General features: G+C 36.0%; 2 protein-coding genes and 1 long non-coding RNA gene across 5 annotated transcripts; 2 read left to right on the forward strand and 1 right to left on the reverse strand.

Annotated features, from left to right (window-relative positions):
• The first annotated feature begins 1,298 nt into the window (after positions 1-1,298).
• LOC103980258 (probable arabinosyltransferase ARAD1) lies at positions 1,299-7,041 on the forward strand. 2 transcript variants are annotated; one of them, XM_009396588.3, is made up of 3 exons: positions 1,299-1,898; positions 1,993-2,941; positions 6,094-7,041. In XM_009396588.3, the coding sequence occupies exons 2-3, from the start codon at positions 2,027-2,029 to the stop codon at positions 6,604-6,606; spliced, it is 1,428 nt and encodes a 475-aa protein (XP_009394863.2). In that variant the 5' UTR covers positions 1,299-1,898; positions 1,993-2,026; the 3' UTR covers positions 6,607-7,041. The 2 variants fall into 2 exon arrangements, with proteins under 2 accessions (XP_009394863.2, XP_009394862.2); XM_009396587.3 differs by having other exon boundaries at positions 1,299-1,534; positions 1,747-2,941.
• Positions 7,042-8,449: 1,408 nt separating this feature from the next.
• On the reverse strand, positions 8,450-9,923 carry LOC108952544 (uncharacterized). The gene is made up of 2 exons (XR_001977591.2): positions 9,122-9,923; positions 8,450-8,696 (listed from the first exon to the last, which is right to left on the reverse strand). It is a non-coding gene; the product is annotated as an uncharacterized LOC108952544 (long non-coding RNA).
• Positions 9,924-10,532: 609 nt separating this feature from the next.
• On the forward strand, positions 10,533-16,787 carry LOC135641182 (uncharacterized). 2 transcript variants are annotated; one of them, XM_065156333.1, is made up of 5 exons: positions 10,533-10,889; positions 11,156-11,349; positions 12,500-12,818; positions 14,639-14,734; positions 16,039-16,787. In XM_065156333.1, the coding sequence occupies exons 1-5, from the start codon at positions 10,788-10,790 to the stop codon at positions 16,072-16,074; spliced, it is 747 nt and encodes a 248-aa protein (XP_065012405.1). In that variant the 5' UTR covers positions 10,533-10,787; the 3' UTR covers positions 16,075-16,787. The 2 variants fall into 2 exon arrangements, with proteins under 2 accessions (XP_065012405.1, XP_065012412.1); XM_065156340.1 differs by having other exon boundaries at positions 10,646-10,889; positions 12,551-12,818; positions 16,039-16,222.

The raw sequence follows: 16,787 nt of genomic DNA on the forward strand, positions 1-16,787 counted from the left end.
TACCAGCTAGTGTTTGTACTCCCTATATAAGGTTCAAGAATGCATTAGTATGGATGAATAGATGGTCGACTATCACTCCCAAAGGTCATTGAATAGACACCAATATTATATCGATACATGTGCCAAGGTGGATGCATCCATGTAGGGAAATGGTGGTTGTTGCACCGTCTAAGTAAAAGTGATGTTGGTCGAGGGCAGAGCCTCACCCAAGTGTTTATTGACATAGTTAGCTTGTGGACACTCTTGTAATATCGAGCTCTCCTTCTAGTGCTAAAATATTTAGAGAAAATATCGTTGACGTCCTTCGTAATACGACGTGACCCTGATCTATATGTGTTGAGTCATCCAAAGTAGAAAGCATTTTTTTCCAAGTTGTCACTTGCACAAAAATTGAACGAAGTTAGGAGAGGCTTCTCGAGCTTCTCGAGCTAGGGACAGTCCCTATGACACTTAAGGTAGTCCAGAGGTCAACTTATGTAAGTCTAAGTTCTCAATTTATATCTTTTTACTTGGAGTCGAGAACATGTTATTATATCTAATATGGAAGAGATGAATATTCCATAAAGATTTCGTTAGGAAGATAATTTGTAACAAATCCAAATTATCAGTAGACTCTCGTAAATATTCCTATCAATATTCTATATGGAAGGTAATTGGTAACCAATTCGAGTTATCTTTTGGATTCTATCGCACGCAAGCATGTGTCTTAAGTCATCTTAGATTTTTTTCTCTTACGGGTCTTACGTGATGAATAATGATTGGCTGATTATATATTTAATATTAGATATCACGGAAAAATATTTATTATATATATATATATAATAAAAATTAAAGAAAAAATAATACTATTAACATGATTTATAAAAAAGACCTGAGAATTGTTTCTTCTCAGAAAAGTATAAATTTAATTCCTGTCAATTGCCGGATCAATTCCCATTAAAACACATCAAATTTGTTAAAAAGCGGTTTTATATTGTGATCTATGCTTAAGACGTTATAACTCCCATAGATGTGACAATAAAATCTTCAAATGTTAAATAATATTTTTATAAAAAGTAAAAATTATCACATTAAATATTTCCCGAGAGATCATTAAGATCATAATATCACTTGAATGTTGCAGCAATAATATGATTAAACGCTAATCCATGTTTAACTCTTTGCGTGCGTCGCATAAATTACAAGCCATTTTATCGAACTCACCAACTCATTAAATGCTCAGCAATAATAAATTAGTGTTAGCAAACGTACGCTTCTTTTCCTTTCCTTCATATATAAACTAAACTAATAATAAAGTTCACGTTCTTCTCTCTCCTATTACAAGCTCTGATGGCCGTGCGGCGACATCGAAGAGCCGGCTTCCATAAAAAGGCCCGAATCTCCCGCGAATCGAGCGAGCGAGACCGATCCGAATTCCTCGCCGTGCGAAGACAAGCTCCGGAGCTCGATTTTGATGGTTCCTTCCCCCTTTCCGTCACTCCGTTCGCCGTGGATCTACGATACGTGATTCGGCTCGCTTTTGGTTGGAAGTTTGGTTAGTTCCCCTTTCTTGACATCAAATCTCTGCTTCTTTTGTCGATTGGGGCTTGGCTTGCTCGGTTTAGGTAGCTTTGGTTCGAGTTCGATCATCAAAATGTCGCCTTTCTGCTCGTGTATGACTAGGGTGTGAAGTCGTCGCGGTTTGGTTTTGTGTGGGGGGCTGTTTGGACGATTGATGATGTTCTTCTTGTCTGAAATTTTTGCCAGATTCATTTGATTGCAGACCTGTTTCTTGATTGAGTATGGATTAGAGCTGGCTACGTTTGGGAATCAAGTACTGGAGCCTTTTGTTTAACCGGCTAACCTTTATCTTTAGCTTCATTTGGCTTGGGTTCGTCCAGAAATTTGATTTGTTTTCCGTAAGAAACAAATTCCATTTGTTTGATTTTGTTTCTCGATTGGTCTTGGCCACTGTTCTTGGTTCCTGGATTGATAAAGCTGGATGCTTTGTAGCTAAATTAGGTATTTTATTGGAGATTTGTGCTGCATGGCCAATAGAAACATTAGACCATATTGGTGTTTATGCCGGAAACCCTTCCTTTTCTGCCTCTCCTTTGCGACAGTCCTGGTTCTGCCCTACCTCTTCTTCTGGGGTTATGCTGGCAAACCAGTCGTCAACCATGTATTGCTGAAAGAAAAGATCTTTTCTGTGATCGAGAACCAAGGTAGCCCTTCAAGGGAACATGAAGATGAGGCTTCGTCGCTCGTGGAGTCACCTTTCTTGGATGAAAATGGACCAGCAGATGAAAAGCTCGAGCGATGTCATCCGAACAACGTGCTTCTGAAAGTTTTCATGTATGATTTGCCACCTGAGTTTCACTTTGGTCTTTTGGGTTGGGATGGTGGTGGCAAGAGCGTGTGGCCTGATATACGCACCAAAGTTCCAAACCATCCTGGCGGGTTGAATCTTCAGCACAGCATTGAGTACTGGCTGACACTGGATCTCCTGTCCTCGAGATTTCCTGACCGGAGTGGCCCATGCAGCGTGGTGAGGGTCGAGGATTCTCGTGAAGCTGATGTTGTGTTTGTGCCCTTCTTTTCATCTTTGAGCTACAATCGACATTCAAAGATCAAGGCACATCAAAGAGTCAGTACAAACAAGTTGTTGCAGCAGAAGTTGGTGCGATTTTTGACAGCTCAAAAGGAGTGGAAAAGGTCAGGGGGGCGAGACCATATCATAATGGCACACCACCCAAACAGCATGTTAGATGCTCGGACGAAATTGTGGCCTTGCATGTTCATTCTTGCAGATTTTGGACGGTACGCTCCCCATGTAGCTAATGTGGAGAAAGACATAATTGCTCCCTACAGGCATTTGATCAAGACATTTGTCAATGACTCATCTGGATTCGATGATCGCCCTACTTTATTATACTTCCAAGGAGCTATCTACAGGAAAGATGTGAGTGTTTTCTTATAAACACTATTTGATACTGTTATTTCTAGCATATCTTTGATTTCTTGAAGTTCATAAGAAGTATGCTTGCTAGTGGTGTTGTTGTATCACATTAATTGACATATCATTATATTTTCCACTGATTAATCTATAACAGCAAGCTTCTGGACACTTTATTTTGTCAAATGGCTTCTTTTGATTCTGATCGAGCATGAACAATGGTTTATACCATTCAGCGTACTCAAATAATTGTTTGACGAGAAGACAATGCTTTATTCTAAGCTGAAGAACCAATCTATTTCCCTAATCCTGGATGAATAGAATGTAGGACAAAAGAAATGTTGTTCATTTTACATTTACATATGAATAGAGGGAAGACGACAAAAGTATATGTCATGTGGTATATAATTATTATTGGTGACCTTTTTTCTGCAGTGACTATGCAAACATATATGACAGGAGTATATAATTACCTAATCCACTAAGTGAACATACCATTTAGCTGAATCTTCAATTAAAAAATGAACTATTGTGCTCATTCAGAAAGCAAAAAAGTTCTCCACCTTATGGTTAAAATAATGTGACTGCATTTGCAATTACATAATTTGCAAATGCAGGAAACCAAATTGCCCCTAAGAAAAAGTTCCCTTGAACCTGCATTCAGTGTTTGTGTTTGTATTGTTTCTTGAACCTGTTTCTAGTAAGCCTGGTTTTATGTTTCAACTTAATTTGTTGTTACCTTTGGTTGATGTGCGGGTTCATTTTGATGCTGCATTATGCACGGGCAGTATCTAGATTCCAGAATGTCTTGTTTTTATGGAATACTAAGTTCTTTTGGAGGAAGTGCAATCAAGTTATTTTGTCTGCATCTACCAAGACTTAAACACATTCTCTTCCTCATATCATGATATCACCTGATCAGTTCTTCCTTTAATAGATCAGGGTGTGCCTGGATTTTGACTTGTCTTTTGCATGTTTGATTCTAAAGGAACTCTCTCATCTGTCATACTATTATTATCAAAGGTATAAACACTCTGGATCTTTTACATTTCATTTATTTTGGACAACGATGAACAAAAGCATTATATGATTTAAAGATGGTACTTGAAGATGCCAAGCATTACATGTTCAATTGAAAATATTTTAGTGAACACTATCCGGGTTAACTCATTTTTGAGATGGACATCCACAATCCTCGCAAGCTACCTTTTTAAAGCCTATGATTGCCTGCTTCTGCCACTGAATAGCACTGTCAATGCACGCTATCCTTGGTCCATCAGCTTGAAGCCTAGGTAGAAAATATACCTGATCAAAGTTAGATTATCCCTGTACTTGAACTTGTAGGAGCATATATTTAGATATGATATGGAATGCATTGACAATGTTCTTAAGGATGATCCTCTTCATGTCAAGAACAACCACTATTACATTGCAATTTGTAGTGGGAACAGGCAGAACAGTGAAGTCCATCATATTGCTTGAATGATTTTGAGCATCTGTTGACCTTTACATACCATGCATGAAATGCATTTTTTACTTTTCAGTGCAGTATATTTCGCTTTATTTGGGTAAAAAATTAATATAAACTTCATGTTTTTCATGCTGAATATCGGTTATTTAACAAGATAGAGATTGATAAATATATTATTCATGAAGAAGGATATCAGGGGTTTTGTGATTATTGCAGACCTTTTAGATTAAAAAGAAAATCATATAAGATAGTTCTTAAATGAATGGTGCTTTATAGATCTGACTGTTCGATAATAAATAAACAACATATTCAAAATTTTGTGTTGTTGAGATGGAAATATTGAGATGAGTGTGTTGAGTCCTTAAAAAAATATAGAAATGAATATTCTTATTTGTGAACAATTAGATATAGTTTCCGTAGAAAATGAGAATAAATGATTCAAGATAGTTGACTCCATATAACTGATTGCATCTTCATAAGTGTATTTAGTTGCATATTGAGACAACAAAACAGCAAACTGTCTTGGTAGACATCTGAATCTATATCGTTGAAAATTGTCATCATGATTATTGGCATCATATTTCAGCAATCCTATGAAGTATTGTTAAAGAAGTTGCTTGATTTAGTAGTGGTCGTTTGGTGTTTGGAGATCCAATTATTCCATAAAATTTGCTATAGTGGCATGAATTCTTTGCGGTCTTGTAGTGTAATTTACTCTGGGGAGGAGAATTTTATGGTGAATGAGGAAGAAAAGTAGCAAAGCAGATGAAGAATTCGTTTGGTTGGACTTGCTCTCATGATGAATACCTTAAAGAATACAAGTGTTTATGAAATTTTGATGGATGATGGTTTTCTTCTTTGCTAATCATGCCACTAAAGATGGAATGGATTCTGCAACCAGTTACTTGGAATTTACTTAATCAAGGACTTCTAGTAGTATTTCTTGTAGTTTTTGTTTGGGTCAATGTGAACTGATTGTGTGACTTTGTGATGCTACATGAAGCTACATGCAGCACTGGATTTAATGAGGAAATACAATCTAGCTAACAAGCCATGTGTGAAAGTCAAACAATTGGTTGGCGTAGTTTTCTCCCTTTGCATCATTATTTTCTGAGGGGAAGATGGTTAGTTACTGGGTAGTAATGATGATTAGGGTCCATAAATAGGCAGTATATCTTGAGAAAACCTTGGCCGTAGATTTGCTTGCTTATTATAAAGCTAAAAATATGTCTAATACAAAAAAATGATGCAGATAACCAGTTTATTTTAAGAAAAAATCTTGTCAATTAGGACATTATTAAACTATCCTATCAAGAATATTTAAAATTTATTCCTTCTATCTAGATTCATGTTTTAATCCATTCATTTTTTTCTGCTCCCTTTCTCTGTTATAGTCATCTGCATTATATTTTCTCATGGTTGTTTTACTACAATTTACTGAACTGTGGTGTTTGTCATCAGAATTCTCTACTTCCTGTTGTAGTTGCCATTCAAACATTTTGAATCTAAAATTTTGCAAAGATCTCGACTGTGCCCTTGTGAACAATTTTACAATATCTTGAGTGTGCTCTTGAGCATATGTTTTTCATTTAGGATCTTAAATATAGTGCTTCATTTGACCCTGTTTGCTTGACTGGTGTAGTTCACAAGATTAAGCTTGTAATCTAGTATTGCCATTGGTATGCAGGGAGGATCAATCAGACAAGAGTTATTTTATCTTTTAAGAAATGAAAAAGATGTGCATTTTTCATTTGGAAGTGTTGGTGCTAATGGGATCAATGATGCCAGTCGAGGGATGCATTCTGCAAAATTCTGTCTAAATATTGCTGGGGACACCCCATCTTCCAACCGCCTGTTTGATGCCATAGCTAGCCACTGTGTACCAGTCATCATCAGCGACGATATCGAGCTCCCATATGAAGATGTCCTCGACTACTCCAAGTTTTCCATCTTTGTGCGCACATCTGATGCGATTAAAAAAGGTTTTCTGATAAAACTGATCAGAGGAGTAAGTCGAGAGGCCTGGACCCAGATGTGGCAAAGATTGAAAGAGATCGAAGGCTATTTTGAGTTTCAGTACCCATCCAAGGAAGATGATGCAGTTCAGATGATATGGCAGGCAGTAGCCAGAAAGGTGCCAGCAATTCGGCTCAAAGTACACAAATCAAGACGATTTTCTCAGTTTAATATACGAAAATAGGATGAGAAGCATATCATTTTTTAGTATCATCTACACCTAGTAGATTGACCGCCATTCACATTATTCCTCTAACTTAGAATTGCCCACAGTTGGTGAGTTTTCTTCCATCGGATGAGAGTTTGGACATATGCTCATAATAGTCTATCGCAAACTCTAACTTAAGAGTTTGTGGCAGATTATTTCTCAGATTTTCTAACAGTGTTAGGAAACGAACACTGTTGGTTTCTCTCCTAGTCCAAATTTGATAGACTATGATCTTGTTGTAACAGCCATATGAAGATCGTCTTCTCTCATGATGTAACATAGGTGGAATCTGTGAAATGTTCATAGCACCAAACAGCTGATGAGTCTTTCCTTAATGATCAGCTGCACCTATTTGTATTTTGCAGAATGTTCATTATCTTCTTGGATATAATTGAGTTATATTCTTACCAATTTTATCAATTTACCATTAGGGATATATATATATATATATATATATATATATATATATATATATATATATATATATATATATATATATATATATATATTTGGGTTCATTATATTATTTTCTTTTACGAAAGATGAATGTATGGGTTAACATTAGGAATAGTTTTGAGTTCAACTTAAAGCTTTTAGGTCAATAATTGGAGCTCAATAAAATTAATAAATTAATTATCTCATGAATCATGATAACTGATATTAAGATAGACATATAATAAAAATCTGAATAGGAAAGAATTACTTCTGTGAATGGATCAAAGAGCATGGCTTATCAAGTCATTAGAGCAAGCGATAGGTCTTGCTATCAACAATCAAGACATTAATCATCTTGATATATAAAATATTAATAGTTCAATAAAAAATATAAAATAATTTCACTTCAATATTGTTCATTCAATGATAGACCAAAAACAGATATTCACATAACTCTTAAACACCACCAACAAAACCTAACAAAGAAAGAGTTATTGACCGTTAATCCATATTATCCAAAACAATCTTAAACATACCTAATCTTTTATTTATCTTTTTCTGGACGTTTTTAGCTTTTTCTGAAAGAACTTTTATACTTTTGATCTCATTTCTTATTTCTCTCTCACCACTACTTTATCACTTGCATTATTCCATAATCATCGTCTTGCATCATGATTTTACTTCCTTCTCCTACGCAATCTCTATCATTATCATTAAACTCAAAGGCGGGTTTCAATTGAACATTTTTTGTTCACCAATTTTGTCAAATTCATCATATAATATACAAAAGTCTTTTGCTACTAATCAAATAAGCCTGAATTGTTTAACGAGGAAAGAAAGTAGAGAGATGAAAAGTAAATACTATTGTGTAAAAGCCAACGAAATCATCGGAAAAGTGCTTTTGTTCACATCATACAGAAGAATAGGCACTACAAACATCGACGGTTTTTGTTGCATCGTGTCAACAAAACTGAAATGTTATGGCTTCTACTAAACAAAAACATCACTAGCAAGCATCAAGGAATTCACCAAAAACGGGCAAACTACATCTGTATGCTGCACCTTCGAATTCCATGGTATTGGCAATTGTCCGACACATCAAGCACATGATTCCTAAATTTCCGAGACAAAAGGACCAAATTTTGCAAGACATGATTCCTCACAATAGCTGGAATTTTTGTTAGCAAATGAGATTTGGAATAGCACACAACAATCAAGCACAGTTTGCTACCAATCACATTTCCAAAACTGATTTCACCGCATCGCAAAATATTCCATGTCAAACCAACCGCGGCTGCCACACAAGTGTTGGACCAAAACACAAAACAAACCTGTCAAGATTGTTGAAGAGAGGAACAAGGCAAGGAGGACCAATGTGATCAAATGGATCACACATGGAATGGACCCAACTTCCAAATGTGTAATCATAAAAATGGAAGACTTCATTTTGTTGAGAGGCTTTACCACATGAAATAATGTTATTCATAATACGGTTTTTCCAAAAATTTAATCCAATACATAGAAGCAACACATGCAACCGGAAATCATCTTGAGTACTGAAAAGAATTTTGTACTTCATATGGACTGTTTCCAATTGGAAACCTGCCTCGTCTGTCCATTTTACCTCAGATCTGCACATAAGATGATCTCCATTAGTGCAGTTCTTCAATAAGAAATGCACAATTCAACAATTCTTATGATTCATTGGCTACATATACTCAAGAAATGATATTTTGGGAATCTATTGAGCTTTCATATACTCAATCAGTGCCTAAGAAACCAAAAAAATCATTGACTAAAAACCAGCTCGCCATAGGAATTAACAAAATTGCCTTGCCATTCAATATTTAAAATCTTGAAAGATCTGTTCGACTAATAAATATAATGCAGTTATCTACAAATCATTGCAGTGTATACATATGATTATTTAATGATTATCCAAGGGATGCAACACTACATAAATAAAAAATCTTGGTGCAAATAGATCTTGTTTAACATATCTATCTTCAAAAATGAAAAAAATATTGAAAATAACACAAGGAAATTAAGAACAAACCTCAAAGACCATTTAGGCTGAACCAGCTTACAAGTTCTCTTGTATAGCCTCCTTAAATCAACCAGTACTCAATGAAGACGTTAGTATAAAACAATAAAAAATCTATCTTTGCCTCATAACATAGAAAAGCTAAAGGCCTATTACAACCTCCCATCTAAGGCAACGAAACAATCCAAGCCTACTCAAGTCCTCTAAACAGATAACAAGAAATTTTGGTATTTATGCCCCATTCAATTGTTTCAACCATTATCTCATAAACCGAGAATTTGAGCAAAACTAAAGGTAGCAGAACAAATCCGGACATATCAGAAAAAGATCTCATAGAATATACAACTGACAATCTAGAGAAAAATCAAATTTAACCGAAGTCATATTTGACTACCTAACAACCAAAACACTTAAGTAAATCAAGAAACAAAACAGAACATCTCAACAAAAAGCGAGCTTCAAAGCGATCCAAGAAAAAACAAGACAGATGCAGCAAGGATGGTTTGGGGGAGCCCGCGTGTACGTCATTGCACAATCTTCTTCTTCCTCGTGGAGGAGAGAGGTAACATATGTGCTCCGACCGCGGGCAGTCGTCATCGCAGCAGCGGCGCCACCACCTCTCCCCACGCGCGAGCGTATGCGAACAAGAGAGAAAGAGAGAGAGAGAGAGAGAGAGAGAGAGAGAGAAAGAGAGAGAGACCGCTACCATCCCGCGAGCGGGGGCAACGGCCTCGCCGGAGAACTCTCGTCGCAACCGCCGCAGCGTGGGATGGCAGACAAGACGATCGCCACCTGCTCAGATAAGATCAAGTAGTTCGGCTTCCCAAAACCCTTGCCAGGGCATATTTATACGTTGATGGGAGAAGATGGACGGTTGTGATTCTACCATACCTTGATTTATTTATTTCATATTTTGTTTTTGGCTAATAAAAAATGTGAGAATAAGATCAAATTTCAAATTATCACGTATATATATATATATATATATATATATATATATATATATATATATATATATATAATATTTGATATATGTGTGTATAAGTATACCTTTGACATTGTTTTTCTCCTACCCAATATAAATCTGGAAGAATTTTCAGAAAAATACTTACCTTTGAATTAGTATTTAATTTTTTGGTATTAATGGATCATTCGAATCAGTTCTATCATTTGCACGGCGAATTGAGTTTGATTTGAGGTCAAAATTAATTTTGACCCAATTGATAGATAAGACTCGATCGACCGGACTCAATGATTCAGTCCGATCCGGATTTGATGGAGTCGACTCGATGAAGCCTGGTCAATAATTTGGTGTCGAGCTGCACGTGCGCACAGATATGGCCAGCTCGACCCGACCCATCTTGCCTCTGCGCTCCGTTAGTGCATGAAATCCATGGGAGACGATCGTTGCGTACTGCGCCCAAAATAGACAACCTAATGGTCCGATCTCGATTCCAAACCGACCCCTCCCTCGCGTTCCATTCGCCCGACGCCTTCCGCGGACGACGAACGGCAATTCGGAAGCCGCAGGAAGGAGAGAAGGGATCCAAATCAGTAATAGGATATTTGTTCTTTTGTCGATCGTTTGGGATTTGATTTGATTTAGGTTGATTATCGAGGAAGAGGGATCGGTTTTTCTTTAATCCCTTCCTTTGTTGTGTTCCGTGCGGCTCTTTTTATGATGCCCTGCTGTTCTTCGTCGCTTGGATCGCGGATTCGATCGTGGCTCCGCGACTACGATTGCCTCCAGTCTGTCGCCGTCGTCCTCATCTACGTCCAAGTAAGCAATTCCGTATCGCTAGGGTTTCTCAGTTCTAACAACCGTTGATTGTGCGTAGTATATTTTGATTTATGTTCTTGTGATTTGGTTGGTTGTTTTGTCGGATTTTGATGAAAGCTTTTAGGATTAGATGTGGAGTTGTTTGAAGTTTCAATTTAGATTAGGTTTTCATTATTTGTTACTAATTGATTTAACTGGCTGTTCACTGGATGAAGGTAGAAGGGATATAACGCTTTTTTTTCGTGTGGTCATTCTCGTGGTGTTAGATTGGGTGTGCACTTGTCGGATCGCTTGGGGCCTTGTTCAATGGAGTGTTGCTGATCAATCTGGTGGTGGCGCTATTTGCTCTAGTTGCGATTGAGAGCAGTAGTCAGATCCTTGGGAGGACTTACGCGGTGCTTCTCGTTTTCTCTATCCTGCTTGACGTCGCGTGGTTCATACTTTTCTCCCACACGATATGGTGAGAGCCATATGGATATTTTGTAAAGCATGTTTGTATTTGGTAGTGATAATTCCGAGGTAAATGAATGAATTTAATTGTCACCCCTTGAATGTAAGGGAGGACATATCAACTTTTCTCTTGCATGCTTGTTGTTGGAACATACATGTAGTCACGTCAAGATGGAAATTGAGGCTACTCAGGAGGCTAATTCTGTGCCAAAAGTGGTAACTTTCTTGTTAGGAACAAAGCCACCAAAAATATAAGATGAATTAGTTCGAAGAATGAGCCATTACCATGATTTCCTAGTGTGTGGTGCACAAAAAAGCTGCCAGAGGTTCTACTACCACAATAAGCACATTTGGTTCAGCCTCCAAGGGGGTTACATCTAGTTTTAATTCGTGGCCAAATTTAGTGAGGGGAAGTGGCAAGCTTATCCATCTTTTGGTTCAAAATTCTCTCATTCGGGGGATACATGTTGCCTTTAGAATCCTACTTTTTGATGCTGGGATTCTTCTACAAGTTGGGAAGTGATCCATTTATTGTCAATCAAGAAGTCGTCATTGGACATGGGTTGTGAGCTTTAAAATAATTTAAATCTGGAGTCCTTCGGTACTAGCATGAGTGGAAGCTTCTTTAAGATGCATTATGTTTGATCCCTGTAATTTACATGAATGAGAGTATATATTGAATATCTTTTATGTCGTACAATTAGAAGCCTAATTTTCATCTGTTTCATATGCAACTTCAAATTTCTTGCTATATTCATATTGGATACATGTCAGATACAATATTTCTAGGGTAGTTGCTGGATACTTCCAGGAATTGTGCAATTAATTATCAAAAAGATCTTATACTTTTAGGATACTTGGGATATCGAACTTTGTTTTACTTGATTATTGACTTTTGTTTGTTGAAATGGATGTACAATTAAAGAGATTGCTTATATCTTACAGTTAAGGACCAATATTTATTGAAATGGAAAGAATGATCTCACTTCATTACTCATAAGTTCTTGCTACATTTTTTTATATTCTTGACATACTAGTTAAATGAATATAATATCATTTATGATGAGTAAGGTAGGGATGTTAGTTAATTATTATTTACAGTATGTGCTGTATACAATATGATGCTCATGCTTTTCTTGATGTAACATATGCCATTGTAGGAACATGACTCCTGATCAGAAGTTTGGGCCACTGTTTGTCTTCTCACTCAGGCTTGCTTTATGGATGGAGATCATTGGCTTTTCAGTGAGGTTTTTGTCTTCATTCTTATGGATTCAGATGTATAGACTGGGGGTTTCAACTGTGGACAGTACTATCCACCATGTAGATTACAGTGTGAGAAATAGCTTTGTGAACCCTTCAACACAAATAACTAGGCAGAACTCCACTTCTGATGAGATCTTGGGAGGTGCCATTTATGATCCGTCTTATTACTCCTCGCTTTTTGAGGATACTCAAGACAAACAATGCCTTCCTGAGGTATGCTCTGTTCATGTTTTCTGTATTCCTGTTTGTGGCCTCTTACATGGTCAGATTTAATCAATTTTCAAATTGAAGACTTTCATGTTTGCATATGTTTAATAGGACAGGTTCAGTAAACAAATTAAGTTGATTCATTCTGTTCCAGTGGTTGTGTCGTGCTGCATCTCATAGTAGTTTTTCTTAGGGAAAGAAAGCCTATACTGATTTTAATATAGTTGTCAAGTTCAACATAAGCTGCTGATTTGTTCTCATGATTGAAGTTTTCTAAGGTGGCTGTAAATTGTTTCACAAACATAAGTTTAATTTTTTAAAGAAGTTATCGCTAGTAGATTGGAACTTTGATGATATTTTGGGGCTTTTGCAATGTATGGTAGCTTTATGTGATATGACCAAAGAATTGTTATGGAGTTTCTTTCTCTTACATCAACCTTGTCGAAATCTCAAGGCTTTTTGGGATAATTGTATCTCAGTCCATTGGAAATTTGAACTTCTATCATGTTGCTACATTATAACTTTTCAGGCTTGACACTAAGATTGCTGATTGAGAGGTTCAGGGTTGTGAGGTTTGATTAAAGTGGATTGGCTGCAACCTAGGACTGTAAAACATAAATTAGAACATCATGTAATGCTTCAGCAACAGCGATATTACTTGCATTACATCGAAGCAATCACATTGTCAATCAAATAACCGGAATGATGTTTAAATTCACAAGAATTACTGCTTTTGCATGTTCCAGTTACACACTTTGCAACTTCAAAGTTGCCTGTTGATAATGTTGAACATTTATGCAAACGTCTGATCCAGCAAGGGCACAAAATGGAGATACAAGGAGCCACATAGTAGAAGAATATGTTCTAACATACAATATAATGAGGCACATAGGAGAAGAATAACTAAAATAATAAATTGATACCCTTGTTGTACTGTTGAAAAATTGTAAAAATTTGGAATTCATAAGCAGATAATTACAAAAAGACTTACTTATGCTTTTATATATTTTGATATTATGATAGTATACTAGTGGAGTCTGATGAGTGTTGGGGTTACACACCAGAAGGTTTGTGTGTATGAATTTGAGAGTCCATGGAACACTTGTAAATATTTCTCAAGAGGGTCCTTTTTTTCCTAATTAATGCAAACTGTTAAAATCTTAGCTATTCCTTAAATACTAATTGATTTTGCTGTTGTGGAACATGTTTAGCTAATTTAGCTTAATTAGCAGTTTATCATGTATAAAACGAGCCACATATTTGGACATTATATTTCTTGAGAAACTATTGCAGCATGTACCATTACAACTGTATGGCCTCCAGATCCATGGCATTTTTTGATAGAGTCGATCAAAAATCTGTAAGAGGAGATAATCCAGTAACACCGACCTAGATTATATTATAGGTGGATGACCACATTAGTTTGTTTTTCTTTTTAGTAATTCTATTTTTAATGTTTTCATACTCCACTTCATATATATAAGGTAATTTTACGTTCTTCTCTCAGTTCCATTTGTAAATCTATGGTCTCTAAACAACTAAACAATCAACTAAAATGGTTTTGGTGATAGGCCAGTCCTTTTGCTATTAAATTTGTGTGTTCTATAACTTAAGTTTTTCATGTTATAGAAAGAAAATATTCAGGATAGATCTTGCTACCAATGTGAGCTTTTCTTGCGTTTCCTCTATCGGTTGTTATTTAATACTATTGGATATTATATAATACTTAGGGCTCTAAATTCATATTATACTGCAGAATATCCATCTCCATGTCTGACATTTTTATATAAAATCAATCATATTTATTGTCTAATTTTTGCTGGCAGGATGACAATCAGAATGTTCATGATAGTCACTCTTCTTCAGAAATTGAAGCTCCAAAACTTAAATCATGCATTAGTAGATCTTTTCAAGTCATAGATGTAAGTTCCTTTCTGAGAAATACTTCTTTATTCAGTCAATGAAGCAATAAATCTTTCCATATTACAGTCTGCATAAGAGGTGAAATTAAATTGTTTGATATCTAACTTGGGGGTCTCATGAATCACTGCCAAAATTCATAATGTTCTATAGACACCACTTTCTTCACCAAGGCTTGGTCTAGCTCATAAATTGGAGCCAAGTTGGTTCTTACTTGTGTGGTCAAATTGTCAGTTTATGACTCTGATTTCTTTGTGTTTCTTTATCCTTGAAGAACTTATTCCTGCTTGCATTAGTTTTGTTTTGCTTTTATATTAGTGTTGCGCATATTCAGTTCCTAAAAGAGTTGTTTTAAAGTGAAGTTTATTTTCAGTGTAAGTAACTCTGAAGATTTACAAAGTTATGTATGATGAATAATAAAAATATAATACATTTGGTTGTGCTCCTGTTACAATTTCTGAATTGCAACTGATCAAAGGATGCAGTAAGCAAAATCAGTTTTCTCTCTCTCTCTCTCTCTCTCTCTCTCTCGTGTTTCGCAGTTTGGTGAAAACATGAAATGAATTCAATAGAGAAAAAAAAAGTCATTACCAAAAAGGTGGTACTGAGATCATTTGCCCTGTATGGGCAAATAGAATTTGGATGAATATTTTCTTAAATTCATAGAAGGTAATATATTAATGAGAGATGTTATTTCAAATTCAATTAGTTAGTAAAAAAAATTTATTGGTAAAGAATTCAAAATTTTCTTATGTTTCTTCTAAATGGAAGGAAAAATCTTTATCAGAAAAGCAAAAAATAATACAAATAATGAGAAATAGGGCTGGATTCATCACTTTTTTTTTTTTTTTTTTGCATCTTTAACCCACCTGCATGCAAAGGTAGAGTTTGATTACTCAACCTGATATCAAAATTATAGCTTCACATTTTGGTAGAAAGGATCTGTTGGATCGGTATATGATACTAGTACACTGATCTATACCATCGGCATCATAATCATCGATTAAAATAATAAAAAATAAAAATAAATAATATTATACTGGTAATGAGTTGTACAATTCAATAATGACTGGTAATGAGTTAGGACACATCGACTGGTATGTACCGATCTGACTGGTGTTTAAAATCTTGATCTAGTCAGTAACGAAAACACAGTAGAGATAATAAATGTTTGGTAGCTCATAGTGACAGTTAAGTTTTTTTTTATCCTTATGGATTAGTAGCCTTTGTGCTGAGCTTTTCATTGTTGCTATTTCCTTTTCTTCGTTGTGCAAACTAGTTTTGATTCTATATTATTCTTCTGCAGGTTGATAATGCTCTAAGAAAGCCCCTATTGCAATGATTCATTTCTATACATGATCGACCACATTTCAGCATTCATTTTACCCCTTTACTTTACAGTTGCCCCTTCTTTTTGGAACAATGGGCATTTTTCTGTTAGAACGCAGGCAGTCTCTTGCAAATACATAGGTGCTGTACCATGGATACCTTGCCGAAACAAAGGAGTTGCAGCTGGTCCGTCAACCCTTAATCCTTTACATATCTCCAGAGGAACATTGGTGAAGCTTAATCGACGTTATCAAGCATTAAGACAAGAACACTTATCAGAACGCAGATCAATCCATCAGAACCTTTTTGGCGGTGATAAAATCACTGGGAACACAGAAATGCACTTGGTCTCACCTTTAAGAACCCCCAGATTGAAGGTGACCTGTAAGTAGTTGTTGGGCCAACTTTTATGTGCATTGTCAGTGATGAACAATACTAAATGCTGGTGCTATGGAATTAGAAGTTTTGATTCAGTTGGAGCATGGGATAAGAGGTCTCAAAGTCTTTTCGTTGCTGATCATCATTACTGTTCCAGCCAAATGTATCAAACAGAATGCCTACTCCACTCCTATGGCTGTACATAATGGAAATTGAAATGCTGCATGAGAGAACCACCTTAAGCTTTTTGTCTCTATACATGTCAGTAAATCAAAGGATACACGAAATAGAGCAAATTGATGTGTGTTCCTTTTGTTATTGAAGACTCAGAAAGTCTCATCCGTTTTA

This window comes from Musa acuminata, chromosome BXJ1-4, assembly GCF_036884655.1.
Source record: "Musa acuminata AAA Group cultivar baxijiao chromosome BXJ1-4, Cavendish_Baxijiao_AAA, whole genome shotgun sequence".
NCBI classification, from domain to species: Eukaryota; Viridiplantae; Streptophyta; class Magnoliopsida; order Zingiberales; family Musaceae; genus Musa; species Musa acuminata.